Source organism: Lagenorhynchus albirostris, chromosome 10 (genome assembly GCF_949774975.1).
Source record: "Lagenorhynchus albirostris chromosome 10, mLagAlb1.1, whole genome shotgun sequence".
Taxonomy (NCBI): Eukaryota; Metazoa; Chordata; class Mammalia; order Artiodactyla; family Delphinidae; genus Lagenorhynchus; species Lagenorhynchus albirostris.
In genome coordinates, this window is record NC_083104.1 from 36,126,728 (window position 1) to 36,148,197 (window position 21,470).

At 39.9% G+C, this 21,470-nt stretch overlaps 1 protein-coding gene and 1 non-coding gene across 8 annotated transcripts in view; one reads left to right on the forward strand and one right to left on the reverse strand.

Moving 5' to 3' along the window:
* The window catches only part of NEK4 (NIMA related kinase 4), an 88,959-nt gene that overhangs the window by 40,557 nt on the left and 26,932 nt on the right, over positions 1 to 21,470 (forward strand). For 4 of the 7 annotated variants that reach the window (XM_060161627.1, XM_060161628.1, XM_060161629.1 and 1 more), the window contains 11 exons: positions 3,136 to 3,402; positions 4,332 to 4,529; positions 4,712 to 4,819; positions 6,413 to 6,567; positions 8,288 to 8,429; positions 10,710 to 11,117; positions 16,879 to 17,028; positions 17,582 to 17,731; positions 18,196 to 18,262; positions 19,015 to 19,124; positions 20,251 to 20,339. In XM_060161627.1, the coding sequence (XP_060017610.1) occupies positions 3,289 to 3,402; positions 4,332 to 4,529; positions 4,712 to 4,819; positions 6,413 to 6,567; positions 8,288 to 8,429; positions 10,710 to 11,117; positions 16,879 to 17,028; positions 17,582 to 17,731; positions 18,196 to 18,262; positions 19,015 to 19,124; positions 20,251 to 20,339 (1,691 nt within the window). In that variant the 5' untranslated portion in view covers positions 3,136 to 3,288. Of the gene's footprint in view, positions 1 to 1,196; positions 1,473 to 3,135; positions 3,403 to 4,331; positions 4,530 to 4,711; positions 4,820 to 6,412; positions 6,568 to 8,287; positions 8,430 to 10,709; positions 11,118 to 16,878; positions 17,029 to 17,581; positions 17,732 to 18,195; positions 18,263 to 19,014; positions 19,125 to 20,250; positions 20,340 to 21,470 lie in introns of those variants that run through there. The other 3 variants (XM_060161626.1, XM_060161632.1, XM_060161631.1) reach the window with 3 other exon arrangements.
* TRNAG-UCC (transfer RNA glycine (anticodon UCC)) lies at positions 13,616 to 13,688 on the reverse strand. Its single transcript has one exon. It is a non-coding gene; the product is annotated as a tRNA-Gly (tRNA).

The window sequence follows — 21,470 nt, forward strand, 5'->3', positions numbered from 1 at the left end:
AAGTAGATGGATTTCCCTGGTGGTGCAGTGGTTAAGAATCCACCTGCCACTGCAGGGGACACAGGTTCGATCCCTGGTCTGGTAAGATTCCACATGCTGCAGAGCAACTAACCCCATGTGCCACAGCTACTGAGCCTGCGCTCTAGACCCCGTGAGCCACAGTGACTGAGCCCGTGTGCCACAAGTACTGAAGCCCACGCACCTAGAGCCTGTGCTCTGCAACAAGAGAAGCTACTGCAATGAGAAGCCCCTGCTTGCCATAACTAGAGAAAGCCCGCGTAGCAACAAAGACCCAATGCAGCCAAAAATAAATAAATAAAAATAAATTTATATTTAAAAAACCCCAATAGTATGCTCTATATTATGCATTCTCAACAGGGGCAATATCAACTCCACCCCCCCCAAACTGGGCAAAAATTGGTTCTTGGATATAGGCCAAGAAACCTTACATTTCAATGGGATGGATTTCATGACCTTAAGAAAGACATTCTGGGGTTGTAGGAATACAACCCCCCCACCCCCGTCCCATTGGATTTATAATTTTAAGCTTTTTAGGTATATGTCCTAGGAAAGGGAGGTGTTGGCTGGATCAAACGATAAATCTTTTGGCAGTTTTGAGCTTTCACAGGCAGGCCATTTAAGGTGGGCAGGTTCTCCGGGGACACTGCCTTAAGCTGTTAAAAACCATGCCAAAATTTGGTCAAGTCACTTAGTGCAGGGGTTTGAATGGAGTCCTGAGAGTTTTTGCAGTTCTCAATATGCAAGCTGAATTGTTTAGGGGTGAAGGGCACTGATATCTTCAATTCGTCTTGCAATGCATGAAAAATAAGATGGATTGCTGCATGCATACATTAACCACCATATGATAAATATAACAAATGTTACTTGTAGAATCTAGTCTGTCCCCAGTCCCCCATTAGAATGTGAGCTCCCGGAGGGCAGGGACTTTTTCGGCCAGGCACAGGCTAAGCAGTCGGTAAATATTTAGGAAGCGAATACGTGCGAAGCACTAAGAACAAGTAAGCGCTCAGTAAGTGGAAGCGTTCATGAGTCTATTGTTGCGGGAAACCCGCAAGTTCCGGCCTTGGAAGTGAGGCCGAGGGTGCGCGCGCAGGCCCGGCGTGGTCGCTCTGGCCGCCTGTCGCCTCGGCTCTGTGGTGGGTCCTCCGGGCCACGGAGCATGCGCAGGGCAGCCCCTGTGGGGATCGCTATGGCAGCGGCGTCGCTCTGGGTCGGGCCTCTGCGCTGGCGCCCTGGCAGGGCCGCCTCAGCCGCCGCCGGCACCACTTCCTCTCTGGAATGAGCGGGGTCTCCTGCCGCCGCTCGCCGCGCCCCCCGCCGCTGCCGCCGCATCCCGACTGTGGGCCCGCTCCGGGATCATGCCCCTGACCGCCTACTGCTACCTGCGTGTCGTGGGCAGGGGCAGCTACGGGGAGGTGACGCTCGTGAGGCACCGACGGGACGGCAGGCAGGTCGGCGGAGCTGGGGCCCGGCAGGGGATGGGAGCAGGCAGGGGATCGCCGAGGGCGCCGTCCAAGGGCTGGGCCCAGATATTCTGGAGGGGACGCGCCTCAGATGGCACTTCTTCTGGGAAATCGTCCCAGACCATCAAGACTAGGCCAGGCCTTCCTGTCATATGCGCCCCGAACTCCCTGGCATTCTCTTTGTAGTCGTAATCGGTGTGCTTAATCTGCACACTTTCCCCCAACTCTCCTCCGTTCCATGAGAGCGTACACTCCCAGGACCTAACGGCGGCGCCTGGCAAGTATTCCTCCTTCAGTGAAGGGCCCCATACCCCGTCTGACCTGGAGACCTCTGGACTCGCTCAAAACTCAGCTCGTCACCTTCCCTCCAAACCTCCTCTCACGGTCCCCATTTCAGGGAGTAGCACCACCAACCAGCCAGTTGCCCAAGCTGGACACCTGGGAGTCGTTCTGGGCTCCCCCCCTTACCTTCCCCCACTCCCACCCCCTTATTCGTCTGTCCACTAAGCCAACTGGCCTCTTCTTCATCTCCATGGGTACCTCCCCCATCCAGGACACCATTGTCTCTAGCTAAGCTGTGGCCATGGCCTCCCGCTTGTCCTCCCTGCCACATGACTTGCCCTTCTCCAATTCATCACTTTCATTGCAGTCTCAGTGATCTTTCTAAAACGTGCCTCTAATGTTGCACTTTATCCCATTAGCCTCAGGATAATGAACCATTTCGTAAATATGGTTTATAAACCATATAATGTACCAACTGGGACAATTTGGAAACTGAAAGGAGACACTATTTATAATTACACCAGGACAATGGGACTGCCCCAGACAAACTGAGAGGAGATGGCCCCATAAGTATAAGGTCCTCTCGCCTCTTCTGCCTTGTCTCAGGTGCTGGTCACTGCCTGGAACACAAGCTCAGACATAAGAGATTTATTCAGTGGTCATTGGGGAGGGGGGATTTTTTTGAGCTGAGGATGGGGTACTCGCTGTAATAATAACCCCTCACATTTCAGCAGTAGTTTGTTTACATTTTACAAAGCACATTTATGCTTTGTTACAAAACACATTTATGATTGTGTTTGTTGAATAATGAATTGTTTGGTGTGTCAGTTGGTTGAGGGCAATGTATTAGGTGTTGGAGGACGTTGTTTTGTTTTTCTTTTAAGTGAGAATAATTTTGGATGTTGAGGATAGGTGATGTTTAGCCTTATTGGACCTTGGATCCCTTTGAGTATGTAATGGAATCCACAGACCCATTCTGTCTGCAGATGTATATTCAAGTCATATTGTATGCACCTTTGTAGGGGGAGCTTAGAGGTTAAAGAATCTCTACCACAGATTTTTTGGTTAATTCAGTGGTATGTTAACATTGACTCATTTTTAGCCATTAATGAAATTGTAAAATGCAGATGGAAAGTATAATTTTTTTGTGACCCCCTACCCTGCTATAAATCTAACTTGTAAAAAGTATCATTAGTGGTAGCAAGTCTTTTTCCCAGTTTTGTGCTTTGTGAATAACAAAATGAATAGGTTATGTGGCAGTCTCCAGAAGGTTGGTTTTGAGGACACTCAGGATAATCCTTAAATACTTTTGAATCTATAATACTGTATGTTTGTTTGCATATTGTAAAAGCATGTGTTTTTTTTGTAGTATGTCATCAAAAAGCTGAACCTCCGAAATGCCTCCAGCCGAGAGCGGCAAGCTGCTGAACAGGAAGCTCAGCTCTTGTCTCAGTTGAAGCATCCCAATATTGTCACCTACAAGGAGTCGTGGGAGGGAGGGGATGGTCTGCTGTACATCGTCATGGGCTTCTGCGAAGGAGGTGATCTGTACAGAAAGCTCAAAGAGCAGAAGGGGAGGCTTCTGTCCGAGAGTCAGGTGGTGGAATGGTTTGTTCAGATCGCTATGGCTCTGCAGGTACTGTCAGGACTCATAGCATCCCACTTGCTCCAAGGTGACAGAGAGATGCTTGGTGGATTTTAGGAAAATCCTTCCCCAAATGCTTAATGAAAAAAAAAATTCTTTTAAAAATCCATTTATGAAGTGGACCTAGTTCCTCTTGCTGTAGCACTGAAGTGTTTCTGAATGAGTGATATCTGTATTGAAGCAGACATGGATTTTGTCTGATTGCTGGGAAAGACAATTCTCTATTCATTTAATATTTATAGCAAAATCCATTTTAAGGGCCCTGAATTGACAAAGAGCAAAGAATGTCCATGTTTGTTATCAGCTGGTCAGCTGCATCATACTGAAAGGTGGTTGGGCTAATTAATCTGCCTAAACTGTGGGGCTTTGGGCTTTAGCCCTGCTGTGGCAGAGTGAGTAAAAATGTGAAACATGTTTGTGTTTTAATATACACATATTCAAAAGTGAGACTGTTTATGGAATATCACTCTGATATTAGAGAATGTATCTTAGGATTTAAACAATAAAAGTGATATTGTTATAGTTGAAAATATTATTAAGCTGAAGATTTCATGAGTCTGAGAGGAATGTGCATCTGACCTTGTATAAGTTGTCTTTCTACCTTCAGTGAAAGTTTGTAAGCACATTTTTTAACTGGGTCCATATAATTCTAGATGGTATGATTGTCAAGTCACCAGGGAACAATTGTGAAGGAAGCTGGGCAAATTAATGCATGGAACTTAATTTCTTACTTTGGAAAGTTGTAAATTAGACTTTTTATTTAGAGATTATAAAACAATAGTGTTTTGATGTGTAGGTAAGGCTCATCTAAGAGTATAAGGCTCTTTAACTTATACAGTTGTTGATGGTATATAAGAAGTCAGGTATAAATAAGTCAGGTATTAAATATTTATATTTAATAAAATTTTATTTCTCTTCAGTATTTACATGAAAAACACATCCTTCACCGAGATCTAAAAACTCAAAATGTCTTCCTAACAAGAAAAAACATCATCAAAGTGGGTGACCTAGGAATTGCCCGAGTGCTTGAGAACCACTGTGACATGGCTAGCACCCTCATTGGCACACCCTATTACATGAGCCCTGAATTGTTCTCAAACAAACCCTACAACTATAAGGTAGGATTCGGCTGTGTTTGCCAGCTCACCTTGTCTCTACAGCAGTATAATTTTAGAACCCATCAGAATAGTAAGTTAGAAGAATTCTCTCTGAATTGGTTTAAGGAAAATGTTTTTTTTTTTAAGAGGAAAACTAAATAAGGCATTCTGACATTTAACCATTTACTATTTTTTTTTCCTAGTCTGATGTTTGGGCTCTGGGATGCTGTGTTTATGAAATGGCCACCCTGAAGCATGCTTTCAATGCAAAAGACATGAATTCTTTAGTTTATCGGATTATTGAAGGAAAGGTAAAGAATATTCTGGAATTAATTGTTTTTAATATTTGGAGTAAGGTTACTTTAGTGCAGCTTTGAAAGTAGCTACTGAGAAAAGGGAGTAATCATATTGGGTGGATAGTTAAGAATGGTGGGTCCTGTCTGTGGGGAGGGTTGAACTGGAGGAGAAGGGATTGATCGTTTCTTAATATTAATTTATAAGGGTGGCTTAATGGCTCTGAAGAATTGGCTTCTTGAAAACCAGTACCTTATAGACACAGGATGTGCAGGTGCCCTGAGGCTACTGGTAGCTTTACCTAAGCGGTTAAATGAGCCCTGTTTAAAATGAGTCTACTCTGTTTGGACTTCCCTGGTGGCGCAGTGGTTAAGAATCCGCCTGTCAATGCAAGGGACACGGGTTCGAGCCCTGGTCTGGGAAGATCCCACATGCCGCGGAGCAACTAAGCCCGTGCGCCACAACTACTGAGCCTGTGCTCTAGAGCCCGCGAGCCACAGCTACTGAGGCCCGCGCACCTAGAGCCCGTGCTCTGCAACAAAAGAAGCCACAACAGTGAGAAGCCCGCGCACCACAACGAAGAGTAGCCCCCACTCACTGCAACTAGAGAAGGCCCAGGTGCAGCAACGAAGACCCAACACAGCCAAAAATAAATAAATAAAATAAATTAAAGATTTATTTCAAAAAAAAGAGTCTACTCTGTTTGAACTTCTTGCTCCTTTGATAATCATCACAATCACTAGTAACCAGTTAAAAATTGCAGAAAGCATTATGTATGATAGATGCTAGAGTGACCAACTTTATGTGTCAATTTCATGAGGCTAGTTGCCCCCTGCAGTGTCAGGCATCCTCACACCTTTAAGTTTTAAGGCTGTAAATCACCTACTGATTTTAACATTATACCAAGACTCATTTATTTTTTTAATTTGAAAAAAACACAGAAAAAGTAAAATTTGCTCATAATTCTACTTCTTAAAGAATCAAACAAGAAAGAGGTGAAATTCCCCTGTTTCCATCCATTTCCATCCCTTGGAGATAACCATTGGTAATGATTTGGTGCATAGCCTTCCTGGCTTTTCCCTGTCTTTATAATTCTGGATGTGTATGTTAAAAAAGTAACTGAAATGGAATCAGGCTATACACACTGGTACACAACGTGCTTTTTTGACTTAATAAATGAGGGACATCTTTCCAGGTCAGTACCTGTAAGTCTTGTATTTTTTTAAAGGCTGCCTGGTATTTTATTAGAAGGATATACCATACTCTATTCCACAAGTACCCTATGAATGGCCATTTACATTGTTTCCAGTTGTTCACTATTATAAGAACAATACTGCAGTGAATATCCTGGTACATAAATCTTTAGGAACTCATGCTCTTATTTATGAAGGAGAGGGTCCTCAAATGGGACTGCTGGTTTGAAGGATATATTTTATAATTTTACAACTTGCTATTATAACCAGGATGCCAGATACGCTTCCTGTAGACTAATTTGCTGGTTATTTTCTGCTGTGGATAATGATTTAAAAAATATATCTTGGGAAACCTTTACCTTCTTTTACTTTTCACAAGACTGTTAGTCATACTTATGGTATTATTTCTCTTTGTAGCTGCCACCAATGCCGAAAGATTACAGCCCAGAGCTGGCAGAAATAATAAGAACCATGCTGAGCAAAAGGCCTGAAGAAAGACCTTCTGTGAGGAGCATCCTAAGGCAGCCTTACATAAAGCGCCAAATATCCTTGTTTTTGGAGGCCACGAAGGCGTAAGATATTTCCCTTGCAAATAGGTCAGCTAAATAGATGGAATAAAAGAGGGTGGCTTTTATAATTTTCGTGTATGAGAGTTTATGGTGAGTTTTTTAAAAACATGAAGTAGAATTGCATGATTAGAACAAGTGTTGAGATTTGCTTAATTGCTAAAATCAAAAATCTAGAGGACCATTGGAGTAATCACTTTCACATTCCTCTGGGAGTTCCAAGACATATTGAGTACGATCCTTTTAAAAGGATGTATGTTTATTTATTTATTTATTTATTTATTTATTTATTTGCAGTACGCGGGCCTCTCACTGTTGTGGCCTCTCCCGTTGCGGAGCACAGGCTCTGGACGCGCAGGGTTAGCGGCCATGGCTCACGGGCCTAGCCACTCCGCAGCATGTGGGATCTTCCCGGACCGGGGCACGAACCCGTGTCCCCTGCATCAGCAGGCGAACTCTCAACCACTGTGCCACCAGGGAAGCCCAAGGATGTAGGTTTTAGAAATCATTAAAATGAGAGATCATCTAAGAAGCCTATTATTACATTATGTACTATATAAGATAATAGTCACATTTAAAAAATAAAGAGGTTCCCTCTTTACTCATATAACTTCTCAAGGGGATAGAATTCCTTCTTTGACTTTCAGGTCCTACCTTCATAAATAGCTGTTCTAGGATCTGAGACTTAGAGCTGGACAAGGCCTTCACAGTCCTTGTCTTTTGACATGTTAAATTTGGGAGGCAATGCTAGAGAGGCCCTGGGGGATAAAGAAGGGTCATATTTTTGTTTACATTGCCTATAATTTCCTACCTACAGACCTTTGGCTTTCTGCAGCTCTGGTCTTCATGCTCCCCTTGAATTCTCCAGAGGTTTAGCTCCTTTGGAAAATGTCACACTTAAACAGTTGGGGATATTATTCTTGTATACATTTATTCTATAAGTCAAGGCCAAGTATACCAATCATTTTTACTTTCAAATTTGGCAAAGCAGTTGTGGTATTATTACAAATGTGAAACTTGAAGATGAAAATTATCCTGGCACTTCTAATTGTGAGGCAAGTTTTCATAGGTTTTAAATTTTAGAATAATATTGTATTTACAGAAGAGTTGCAGAGATAGAACAGAGTTTCTGTATAACCCTCACCCAGTTTCTCCTATCAGCATCTTATGTTACCATGGTACATTTGTCAGAACTAAGAAAACAACATCAGTATCTTATGTTGACTGAATCCAGACTTCACTTGGCTTACACCAGTTTTTCTACTAGTGTCCTTTTTCTGCTTCAGGATCCAGTCCAGCATACCATATTACTCCTCATTTCTCCTTAGTCAACTTGGGTCTCTGACAGTTTCTCACTTTCTTTGTTTTTCATGACCTTGATTGTTTTTGGAGATTACTGGTCAAATGTTTTGTAGAACACTCACTGGTTTTTAGAAGACTCCTATCTATAAAAGGAGCAGTTCTATGGGAATTCCCTGGCAGTCCAGTGGTTAGGACTCCACGCTTCCACTGCAGGGGACCCGGGTTCAATCCCTGGTCAGGGAACTAAGATCCCACAAGCCACATGGCACAGCCAAAAAAGAAAAAAAAAAAGAAAAGAAAGAAAGAAATAAAACAAGCCGTCTAAGAGGGAGTGTAACATGTATGCACATTTCCTCATATATATAGAAACCTTTAACCTTCACTGTACTGATAATAACTTTTTCTTCTTTTCTTCCTCATAAAGAAAAAACTCCAAAAATAAAATTAAAAATGACGACTCTAAATCCAAGCCTGTGGCTACAGTGGTTTCTGGAAAGGCTGAATTAAGTCATGAAGCTGTTCCCCCTCAACGACACTCTTCTGAGGGCTCCAAGACATATGTAATGGTACGTCTCATTCTAAAGGATATGTGTTCTAGAAACTGTATTAAAATGATAGGTTACCTAAGCTAGTTATTCTATGTGAAATGACTAAGCTTCATTAGATTTCTGTTGTGTAAGTAGTTTTGTATTGTAAAGAAGGAATACTGGTGAAGTATTCAAAGTGCCTATTAAAATGTTCATGAAGTCAGTGCTGTAATAACTTGAAGAAGTTTTTTTTAATTGAGGTGGAATTTATATAACATAAAGTTAACCATTTTAAAGTGAACAATTAATTGCATTTAGTATATTCACAGTATTGTGCGACCGTCACCTCTATCTCATTCCAAAACATTTTCATCACCCCAAAAGGAAACCTCATACCCATTAGGTCGTCACTCCTCCTCCATCCAGCCCCTGTAAAACACCAGTGTTCTCTGTTTGTATGGGTTTGCCTATTCTGAATATTTGATATAAATGGAATCATACAATATGTAACCTTTTGTGTCTGGCTTCTTTCACTTAGCATGTTCTTGAGGTTCATCCAGGTAGCATATATCAATACTTCATTTATTTTTATGTCTAAATAATACTCCATTGTATGTATATACCACAGTTTGTTTATCCATTCATTCATTGGTAGATATTGGGTTGTTTTCACCTTTTGGCTTTTGCTGTGAACATTTATGTACAATGTTTGAGTATCTGTTTTCAGTTCTCTTGGGTATAATATCTAGGAGAGTAATTGCTGAGTCATATGGTAATTCTATGTTTAACTTTTTGAGGAATGACCACATTGTTTTTCCTTTGTGGTTGCACCATTTCATGTTTTTATCAGCAATCCCTGAGAATTCCAGTTTCTCTACAACTTCACCAACTCTTGTTATTTTCTGTTTTTCTGATTCTAGCCATCCTAGTGGATGTGGAGTGGTATGTTATTGTAGTTCTGATTTGCATTTGACTAATGACATAGAACTTGTTGGCCATTTGAATGCCTTCTTTGGAGAAATATCTATTAAGCCTTTGCCCGTTTTTTAATTGGGTTTTTTGTTTTTTATTATTGAGTTCTAAGAGTTCTTTCTATATTATAGATACTAGACCCTCATCAGATATATGACTTACAAATATTTCCTCCCGTTCTTTAGGTTGTCCTTTCACTTTCTTGATAACGTCCTTTTATGCACAAATGTTTTTAATTTTGATGAAGTCTAATTTATTTGTTTTTTACTTTTGTTTGTTTTACTTTTGTCTAAGAATCCCTTGCCAAATCCAAGGTCATGAAGATGTATGCCTATGTTTTCTCCTAGGATTTTTATAGTTTTAGCTCTTATATTTAGGTTATTGATCCATTAAAAAAATTTTATTATGGTAAAATATAAGTAATATAAAATTTGCCATTTTGTACCATTTTTATGGTACATAAAAATGTACCATTTTTAAATTAATTAATTATTTATTTTCATTTTGTACCATTTTTAAGCATACAATTCAGTGGTCTTAATTACATTCACAATGTTGTGCAGCCATCACCATATCTTCCAAAACCTTTTCATCATTCCAAACAGAAACTCTGTACCCATTAAGGTCTAACTCCCCATTGCCTCTACTCCCAGACCCTGGTAACCTCTGACCTACTTTCTCTGAATTTTCCTGTTCTAGATACCTCATATAAATGGAATCATACAACATTTGTTCTTTTGTGTCTAGCTTATTTCACTTAGCAAGTTTTCAAACATTATCCATATTGTAGCATGTATCAGAATTTCATTCCTTTCTATGGCTTTATAATATTCCGCTGTATGTATATACCACATTTTGTTTATCCATTCATCTGCTGATGGACATTTGGGTTGTTTCCATCTTCTGGCCGTTGTGAATAATGCTGCTATAAACATGAGTGTACAAATATCTGAGTCCCTACTTTTAGTTCTTGGGACAAATACCTGGGAGTGGGATTGTTGGGTCTTATGATTATTCCATGTTTAACTTTCTGAGGAAACTGCTATTCCATTTTGAGTTGTTTTTTGTTTTGTTTTGTTTTGTTTTTTTGCGGTATGCGGGCCTCTCACTGCTGTGGCCTCTCCCATTGCTGAGCACAGGCTCCGGACGCACAGGCTCAGCGGCCATGGCTCATGGGCCTAGGCGCTCTGCGGCATGTGGGATCCTTCCGGACCGGGGCACGAACCTGTGTCCCCTGCATCAGCAGGCGGACTCCCAACCACTGCGCCACCAGGGAAGCCCCTTGAGTTAATTTTCTAATATGGTGTGAGGAGTGCCATAATAACTTGGAAGCATGTTTTCATTCAGGGTGAAGACAAATATTTGTCCCAGGAGAAACCCATAGTCATTGGCCCCTTGAAGACACCCCCACGTCTGAAAGGCCACACCTACAAACCAGACATAAGCAATACTGCAGAATCGCTAGCCACGATCAGTAGGGTGAATATTGACATCTTACCTGCAGAAAGGAGGAACTCAGTGAACAACAGCTTAGTTCAAGAGAATCAACGAAGACACTTAGATGCCTCTAATGAGCTAGAAGGTAAATGTATTATTTCTCAAGTGAAAGAGAGGCTGCAGGATAACACTAAATCCAGTGCTCAACCTGGAAACCGAATTTCCACATGGTCCATTGACTATGTCACTGGAGAAATGAATGACCCAGTGAAGCCTCTGCAGCCCCTAAACAAAGACCAAAATTTATCAAAGGACCAGGTGAGTGACATGCACAAGGTATTGGTTTCAGAAAGAAGACTGGAAAGTGTGGTTACAAAGGTGTGGGTTGTGTTCTTTGGTTGTGCTTTTAGTTGTGGTTTTAGGAAAATCAGTTGTTTCCATATAACAGTTTAAACATGACAGAACCAAAGGATAGGACCCAAGGAATTCTTAGATCCTTTCTGTGCCCTGGTGTAGGGTACTTGCCATTTGCCATTAGTGTGTTTTTTCCTATTTCTACATCATTCTTTTGTAAGTCCTCCAAGTCAATGGACAGTTCCAACAATTAGGTAATATCACATTCCTTCTTGCTTTTAAAAGTTAGTGGATTTGTCTGATTTTTTAAGTTAAGGAATTAAAAAAACATATTTTATGTGTTGGAACCAAAGGAGAAGGAAGAAGAGAAGAAAAGGAACAGAACAAAAGGATTTTGATACTGAGAGACTATTCTGAGTAAATTTAAAGGGTATCTTCTACTTGAACATGGAAAGAAGCCTAAATTAGATGAAGCATGGTAATAGCTAAGGATTAGAAAGAAAGCCAGAACATTTGATTAACTTCACATTTTTATTTGTAAAATAGTTAAAGAATATATTTAATGTATATATTGACTATATTTTTATAATCTATATATATTTAAACTTTATATATTACATACATTTTCATATTTAACACTTTTATATAAATGTATATAACTATTTTATATGTCTATAGTCAAATGTTTTTATCTATTTTATTTATGGCTGTTTGGGTCTTTGTTGCTGTGTGTGGGCTTTCTCTAGTTGCAGTGAGCAGGGGCTACTCTTCATTGTGTTGCACAGGCTTCTCATTGTGGTGGCTTCTCTTGTTGCAGAGCATGGGCTCTAGGCACGCGGGTTTCAGTAGTTGTGGTATGTGGGCTCAGTAGTTGTGGCTCGTGGGCTCTAGTGCACAGGCTCAGTAGTTGTGGCGCAGGGGCTTAGTTGCTCCACGGCGTGTGGGATCTTCCCAGACCAGGACTCGAACCTGTGTCCCCTGCATTGGCAGGCGGATTCTTAACCACTGTGCCACCAGGGAAGTCCCTCAAGTGTTTTTAATAAGGTTTTGTTTTTATAGAAAAGTACAAGTATGATGCTCTTTTCATTTAAACTCATTGAATTGAAACCAAAATTTAGTCTTAAGCATTCTCTGGACACTGGAATCCTTAGTACTTTATAGATAAAATTATATATGTCCTGCTTGTTCTGCTTGACTGTCAAATTATATTCAAGTTCGCTTCTTTTATTTTTTTCCATAATTATTTAAAAAATTTTTAAAGTGCCAATTCAGTGGTTTTTAGTATATTTATAAAGTTGTACATTCACTGCTATTATCTGTTTCCAGAACATTTCCATCACCTCAAAAAGAAGCCCCATACTCAATACTAGTCACTCTCCATTCCTCCTTGTCTCTAGCCCTTGGCAACCATTGTCTGTATGAATTTGCCTATTCTCAATATTTCATATAAATGGAATCATACAGATATGGCCTTTTGTATCTGGCTTCTTTTATTTAGCATAATGCTTTCAAGGTTATATCCATGTTGTAGCCTGTACCAGTATTTCATTTCTTTTTATTGCCAAATAAATTCTACCGTATGTATATTTCATATTTTATTTATCTATTCATCAGTTGATGAACATTTGAATTTTTTTCACTTTTCACTGTGGATAAAGTTGCTTTGAACATTCGTACAAGTTTTTGTGTGGACATATGTTTTCAGTTCTCTTGGGTATATACCTAGGAGTGGAATTGCTGGATCATATGGTGACTCTATGTTTAACTTTTTTTTTTTTTTTTTTTTTTGCGGTATGCAGGCCTTTTACTGTTGTGGTCTCTCCCGTTGCGGAGCACAGGCTCCGGACGTGCAGGCTCAGCAGCCATGGCTCACTGGCCCAGCCGCTCCACGGCATGTGGGATGTTCCTAGACCAGGGCACGAACCCGTGTCCCCTGCATCGGCAGGCGGACTCTCAACCACTGCGCCACCAGGGAAGCCCTATGTTTAACTTTCTGAGGAACTGCAGAACTGTTTTCCAAAGCAACTATATCATTTTACTTCACATCAGCAATGTATGAGAGTTGTAATTTCTCCACATCCTCACCAACACTTATTTTCTGTGTTTTTTGTTTTGTTTTGTTTTTGATTCTAGCCATCCTGGAAGTGGTATCTTATTGTGGTTTTGATTTGCACCTCCCTAATGACTAATGTTGTTGAGCATCTTTTCATGGCTTATTGGCCATTTTTATACCTACTTTGGAGAAATACCTATTCAAATCCTTTGCCCATTTTTAAATTGGTTCGTTTATCTTTTTATTGTTGAGTAGTAGGAGTTCTTTATCAGTTACAAATGTCAGTCCCCTATCAGATGTAAGATTCAAAAATATTGTCTCCCATTCTGTGGATTGTCTTCACTTTCTTTTTAAAGTATATTTTATTTTATTTTATTTTGACTGCGCCATGCAGCATGTGGGATCTTAGTTCCCTGACCAGGGATCGAACCTGTGCCCCCTGCAGTGGAAGTGCAGAGTCTTAACCACTGGACCACCAGGGAAGTCCCATCTTCACTTTCATTTTTTAAATTATTTATTTATTTTTTCTTTATTACTTTTTTGGCTGCGTTGGGTCTTAGTTGCAGCACGCGGGGCCTTCGTTGAGGCGTGCGGCATCTTTCGTTGTGGTGCGCAGTCTTCTCTCTAGTTGTGGCACATGGGCTCCAGGGTGTGTAGGCTCCAGAAAGCGTGGGCTCTGTAGTTTGCAGCATGTGGGCTCTCTTGTTGAGGCGTGTGAGCTCAGTAGTTGTGGCACGCAGGCGTAGTTGCCCCACAGCATGTGGGATCTTAGTTCCCCAACCAGGGATTGAACCTGCGTCCCCTGCATTGGAAGGCGGATTCTTTACCACTGGACCCCCAGGGAAGTCCCCCATCTTCACTTTCTTGATGGTGTCCTTTGGAGCATAAAAGTTTTAAAATTTGATGAAATCTAGTTTTGTCTATTTTTTCTTTTGTTGCTTCTGCTTTTAGTGTCATGAAGATTTCTCCCATAATTTCTTTTAAGAGTTCATAATTTTAACTCTTACATTTAGGTCTGAGATCTATTTTGAGTTAATTTTTGTGTGTGATGTGAAGAAAGGGTTCTACTTCATTCTTTTGTATGTAGATATCCACTTGTCCAAGTACCATTTGTTAAAAGATTATTCTTTTCCCATTGAATTTTCTTGGGACCCTCATTGAAAATCAGTAGACCCTAAATATGATCATTTAATTTTATACTCTCAATTCTGTACCACTGATTTCTCTATCTGTATGTCAGTAACACAATTACTGTAGGTTTATAGTAAGTGTTTTTTTTTTTTTTTGGCCATGCTGTGCGGCTTACAGGATCTCAGTTCCCTGACTAGGGATTGCATCCGGGCCACAGCAGTGAAAATCCGAAATCCTAACCACTAGGCCACCAGGGAATTCACTGTAGTAAGTTTTGAAATTGGGAAGGTTAAGTCTTCCAACTTTATTCTTAATTTTCAATACTGTTTTGGCTATATGGGGTCCTTTGCATTTCCATATGAATTTTAAGATTAGCTTGTCAATTTCTGCAAAAAAGCCTGGGGTTTTGACATGGATTTTATTGAATCTGTAGATTATTTGCAGATTATTGCTATCTCAATATGTATCTTCCAACTCATGAACATAGGATATCTTTCTATTTTCTTTAGGTCATCTTCAGTTTCTTACAATGATGTTTTGTTGTTTTAAGTGTATAAGTCTTGCACTTCTTTTGTTAAATTCATTTCTAAGTATTTTGTTCCATTGGCTTCCCTTGTGGCGCAGTGGTTAAGAATCCGCCTACCAGTGCAGGGGACATGGGTTTGAGCCCTGGGCGGGGAAGGTCCCACATGCCGTGGAGCAACTAAGCCCGTGCACCACAGCTATGGAAGCCTGCGTGCCTAGAACCCATGCTCCACAACAAGAGAAGCCACTGCAGTGAGAAGCCTGCACACTGCCACAAAGAGTAGCCCCTGCTCGCCACAACAAGAGAAAGTGTGCGCAGCAACGAAGACCCAACACAGCCAAAAGTAAAGAAATAAATTTAAGTATTTTGTTCTGATACTATTGTAAATGGAATGATTTTCATAGTGTTCATTGCTTGTGTATAGAAATACAATTAATTTTTATATATTGTCTTTATATCCTACAGCCTTACTTAACTCATTTATTGGTTCTAATAACTTTTTAATAATGGACTCCTTAGAATTTTCTGAATACAGTATCACATCATCTGCAAATAGAGATTTTTCCTTTTCAATCTGGATTTCTTTTATTTATTTATTTTTTCTTGTCTGATTGCCCTGGCTAGAACCTCTAGTACAGTGTTGAATAGGAGTGATAAGAATGGACATCCCTGTCTTGCACCTGATCAAATATGTTTCTTACATCAGGCTTTTAGAGTAGATTTTTTTGTTTTTTGATAGAATTTCATGTCCAGCATTTCTTTGTTGTTGTTGTCGTTATTTTGTTGTTGATAAAAGTGGAAGAACTTTTTTTAGGACCAATTGGATTTCATGGAGAAACTCCTTAAGTCATTTGTTCAGGTACTCTTATATGTATAAGCTTTATTTTGAATATTCTATACTTAATACCAGCAGAGAAACATTTATTTCACTCTTCAGAATTAAATCAGTTACTGTTTATTATCTGGGTATCCTTGCATAGCTAGCATATGACACTGTTCCTTTTTCTAAAATGTACCACATAGTGGGCTGTTGATAAAAATGTGTTGATTGGACTTCCCTGGTGGCGCAGTGGTTGAGAGTCCACCTGCCGATGCAGGGGACACAGGTTCGTGCCCTGGTCTGGAAGATCCCACATGCTGCAGAGCGGCTGGGCCTGTGAGCCATGGCTGCTGAGCCTGCGCGTCCGGAGCCTGTGCTCTGCAATGGGAGAGGCTACAACAGTGAGAGGCCCGCGTACCGCAAAAAAAAAAAAAAAAAAAAAAATTAATGTAAGAAGCTATTTTATTTTAATGTTTGGTGTGCATTAGTTTCTAAAACCAGTTATCCAAATAAAACACTAAGTCCTTGGTGATCTTCATAATTTAAAAGTTAACTTATTTTATCTTTACTACTGCTAGTAATAGCTCCTGGTTTCTGAGCATCTAATATGTGCTAGATGTGATCTTAAGTACTATAGTGCACAATCTCCTCTAATCCTCCAGTAGTCACATGATGTGTGTGACGCATTATATCCATTTATAGATAAGGAAACAGAGGTTCAGGGAGATATGACTCCATCTGAATCCAAGCTCGTGATCTTTTCATGGTGCTTTTTAGAGGGCATCCAAATAACTAATGTTTACTTGGGAAGTATGTGTATATTAAATTGGATTTCATTTAAAACATTTGTTAGTTTTCTGAATTGCAAACCTATTAAAAGTTATAAAAAGATTTTTAAAAAACTAAATGAACATTGGTAGTTTCAGATTAATAACAATCTGAGTAATTTAATTAAAATAATTATTTTTATTTGGGAAAAGAGAAGAAAACCCAGAATATGTAGATAACTGATGCCATCATTCTGTCTTTGCCTGTCAACACTGAAAATAAGCATTCATTTTGAAAAAGACAGCTCCTCCTTCTTTCATTTATAATTTTAGAAGTAGATATGGCAGGTTTGGCTATTTGGAAGTTCAAAAGACTGTTTCATTATTCTATTTTGTTTTTTTGTTTGTTTCATTTTATTATTTTTAAGGATCAAGTTGCTGGTGAATGTGTTATAGAAAAACAGGACAGAATCCACCCAGCTTTACAGCCACACAGCTCTGGGTCTGAACCTTTCCTGTCTCAACAGCGGCGGCAGAAGAAAAGAGAACATACTGAGCATAGTGAGGAAGAGAGACAGGTCAGCAGAGATCTCTTTGGAATAAGTCATTGTGCTGCTGCTTGGGAAACAGACTTTAGGAAACTTCATTTCTATTTAGAATGATGTGCTAAAAAGGCACATACATAATGCAAGGAACATATAAAGAAGGGTAGAAATGCTAAATATTGGTTATCAAATGTCAGTGAGTTGGAAGCAGAGTAAGGATTTTATCTTCTCCAGCAAGGATGGACAGCTTATTTTGAGAGTTAAAGGAACAGGCCAAAAAAGGTAAATCTCTGATTCCTCTTATGTCATATTAATGAACAGTTTCTCCCTCAACTTCTGCATAAGATCGTGGCAACCCTTCATTTCTGGAAGTAACTTTCACAGGCACCCTCTCAATAAGCTTCTTAAGTGGTCATTCACTTTTGGCAGAGTTTCTTCCCCTCTGCCCCCTGCCCCCCCGCAAATGCAATGTTTTAAAGTTTTTGGGAGGGAATCACTGACAAATACATAGATTTACAGATGGGGGACCTTTGGAGGTAGATGTATATGACACTGATAATCTCCCTCTCTTTGTTAATTATGGAAGTTCCAAGAGACTCCTCCTCGTCTTTTGCCTTCTCTTTCTACTGTTGGAAAAGTGGATGTCACATCAACACAAAAAGATGCTGAAAACCAAAGTAGAGTGATCACTGGGTCTGTGAGCAGTTCGAGGAACAGTGAGATATCATCATCAAAGGTTTGTAGGAGTCTATGTTGGATTTTTTTAAGCTTTATTATAAAACTTTTTGGTTGTAAGTCCTGCATGTATTGTGAAGTTTTATATTAAAACATCTTAGCCCTGCTTTTTGCCAAACACTGGAAAGCGCAAATTTGTGATTCTCAACAGAAGCTTTGATTGAAATGGACAGATTCTCTTGTTTCAGGGCTGGTCACTTCCAGTTAATTAAGGAGACCAAGTGGATTCTGAATGTAGGAAATGCAGAAATACCTATTTGCCCTTCCAAAGATGAGCTCTTCCTAGAAATGAGGGCTGTGATCATCCTAGCTAGGAGTTGTAAGCCTGATGTGAACTGGTTTCAAATGGACACTCCCTTAAAGACCTGTGCAGGGCCTTTCCTGTAGTGCTGGATGATATGTCATGCATTGTAGGTATTGTAAGAACAGTGAATAGGAATGGAAGTAACTGACTTTCTTTAAAAGGACCGCCCATTATCAGCAAGAGAGAGGAGGCGACTAAAGCAGTCACAGGAAGAGATCTTCCCCTCAGGTAAAGTTTTTCTCTTTCCTTCATCTATTGGAGGTTATTGGTATGGCTCATGGACATAGCATTGGTACTGATTGTGAGGTGTTAAGAATTTCCAGCATCAGTAATCCATTTGGGAAACCAATTTAGAAGAATTTTTGAAATTTCCTAGTTAAGCCTTTTAAAAAATTGGCATAGTATTGGATCTGGAACTTGTGTTATTAGAGAAAGAGGACTCTAAAAAGAGAGCAAGAGAGCTTTGAGTGACAGTAACTCCTGGGAGATTTCAGACAGGAAAGCAGTCAGGCGAGTGTTTACTTTGTTTCCATGTTCAGAGTCTGTTGGTCAGAGAAGTGCTCTCTTCTCAGGAAGAGAGAGAGGAAGCCAGGAGAATGGTACTGCCCTGGGCTGAGGGCTGTGATCATTCCTATTACTATTATCTAAAGACAACATATTCTAGCAGTTTCCATTTGTTGAATGCTGACAATGTCTCAAACATTATGCTAAGTATTTTAAGGGCATTATCTCATTTCATATTTTGCAGCGGAGGAGACTGAGGGTCTGAGGGGTTAAGTAACTTACCCAAGGTCACAGGGCTGGTAGACCTAGACCTGAGATTTGAACTGAGGTGTCAGACACCAGAGTGATGATGAATATGCTGTCTGAGTTCCTTCTAGGCTGGCCCTTGCTGGGGTATCTTCCATAAACAGTGCAAAGCCCTCTTCTATTGAGGCCAGCCCACCATAAACAACTGCTGGGGGTTGTCACTTTTTCAGGCCCTTCAGTGAGGAGAGTTTCTCTGAGTCCAGCGGGGTCAGAGAAACCACAAGAGGAAGGCCACCCTACCCCTGCTCAATGGTTGTCTTCTGACTACAGCGTTGCTCAGGTACATTACATAGTCCTAAGGTAAAAGGTAGACATGTCTACATCTGCCAAGCCTAATAACGGTAAACCTCATAAATGCCAGCTCTATTTATTCCTGGGACAGTGCTGACTTAAGTTACACTTTTCACACTTCTCTGATAAGAAAAATAACTGGTCAATAATAATTAAAAGGATTTTGTTTCCTTCATTAAGGGAATGGACTTTTCAGGCGCTCTTGTAAACAACTGGCAGCCTAGTTAATAACTTTCTTAGGCAGTCTTTTAAACAAGACTTCCAAAGGGCTTCCACTAGGCAACACTTTGCTTATTCTGCTGTGTTAATAATATAACAAACGACCTGGCCAGATTTTAGTCTCACTTGCTGATCCTTCCTTTGTTTCCCGTTTGTGTCAAAGTACCTTACCTTTCCACCCAGGGATAATGTAGGGGCACCATTTGGTGGCTAAATGGATAATTGCAAGTTTTTAACCACGTTCACTTTTTTGTGTAATAATACCCTGGGAATAATTATTCAGTTTTCTGTATTCCAGTTTTTGACATCATTTCTAGGAGCATATAATTACTTTTTTTAAAAAAGAAACTTCCTGCCCTTGAAAGTAATGAAGAGTTTTTTCCTTTAAGAATAGTGTGTGATTTAGTTGCTTCACTAATTAAAATGATCCTCTTTATTTTCAAAAGTTGTAACATTTGTGTGTAATTATATCAGGTAATCCTTTAAAGCATTTAACAATGAGTATCATGGGTGAGCAAACTGAGGTTACTTTTTATTTAGGTGGCATTCTGTCTAGTTTAAAATGCCAACATTCCTTATGGTACCAGCCCTCTGCTTAGAAGTTCAAACACCAGAACTGTTTGTCTGCTCTCCTCTGGAAAGGAAATTTCTTCATAGCTGAGACTTTCCAGGACCTTATAAAACTTCACCTTGGTGTTCCTCAGGCTTCACTTATGAACTTCATGGGTGAACTGGGACATTATTTGGTAAAGTAACTTCAATTTTTATATCCATAGTTCTCCTGTTAAATTGGACCTAGGTGCACATTGTGTCTAGGCATTGCATCTAAGATTGTTTCATGTATTACATTCTGGTTGTGCTGTCATGTGGAATTTTGTATTTCCAAACATTAATAGGAAAGGAAACTCACCCATTGTCTCTCTGAGGATGAGTTAAGTTCTTCTACAAGTTCAACTGATAAATCAAATGGGGATTCCAAGGAAGGGTAAGTTCTTATTTTTCTATCTCCTTTCATAAGCTATTTCTGTTTGAATTAATTTTATTCTAATTTAATTTTATTTTTTTACTTTAAAAAATTTTATTGAAGTATAGTTGATTTACAATGTTGTATTAATTTCTGCTGTACAGCAAACTGACTCAGTTATACATATATTCTTTTTCATATTCTCTTCCATTATGGTTTATCACAGGATATTGAATAGAGTTCTCTGTGCTATACAGTTAAGACCTTGCTGTTTATCTGTCATATAAATAATAGTTTGCATCTGCTGATCCCACACTCCCAGTTACTTCCCTCCCCCACCCCCAACCCCCTTGGAAACCACAAGTCTGTTCCCATGTCTTTGAGTCTCTTTCTGTTTCACAGATATGTTTGTTTGTGTCATACTTTAGATTTCACAAATAAGTGATATCATATGGTATTTGTCTTTCTCTTTCTGACTTACTTTGCTTAGTATGATAACCTCTGGGTCCATCCATGTTGCTGCGAATGGCATGATTTCATTCTTTTTAGTGGCTGAGTAATAGTCCATTGTATGTATGTGTATATATATGTATGTGTGTGTATGTGTATCTATCTATCTGTCTATCTCACATCTTTATCCATTCATCTGTCAATGGACATTTAGGTTGTTTCCATGTCTTAGTTATTGTAGATAGTGCTGCTATGAACATAGGGGTGCATGTATCTTTTCGAATTATAGTTTTGTCTGGGTATATGCCTAGGAGTGGAATTGCTGGATCACATGGCAACTCTGTTTTTAGTTTTCTGAGGAACCTCCATACTGTTTTCCATAATGGCTGCACCAATTTACATTCCCACCAACAGTGTAAGAGGGTTCCCTTTTCTCCACATCCTCTCCAGCATTTTTTTTTTTTTTTTGCTGTTTCTCCATTTATGTTGCTAACACAATTTTCCTTTTTTTTTTTTAAATCTTTATTGGAGTATAATTACTTTACATTGGTGTGTTAGTTTCTGCTTTCACACACACTAACGTTGGTGTGTTAGTTCCCCCGCTCCCTGTCCCACCCCTGTAGGTGGTCACAAAGCACCAAGCTGATCTCCCTGTGCTATGCGGCTGCTTCCCACTAGCTATCTGTTTTACGTTTGGTAGTG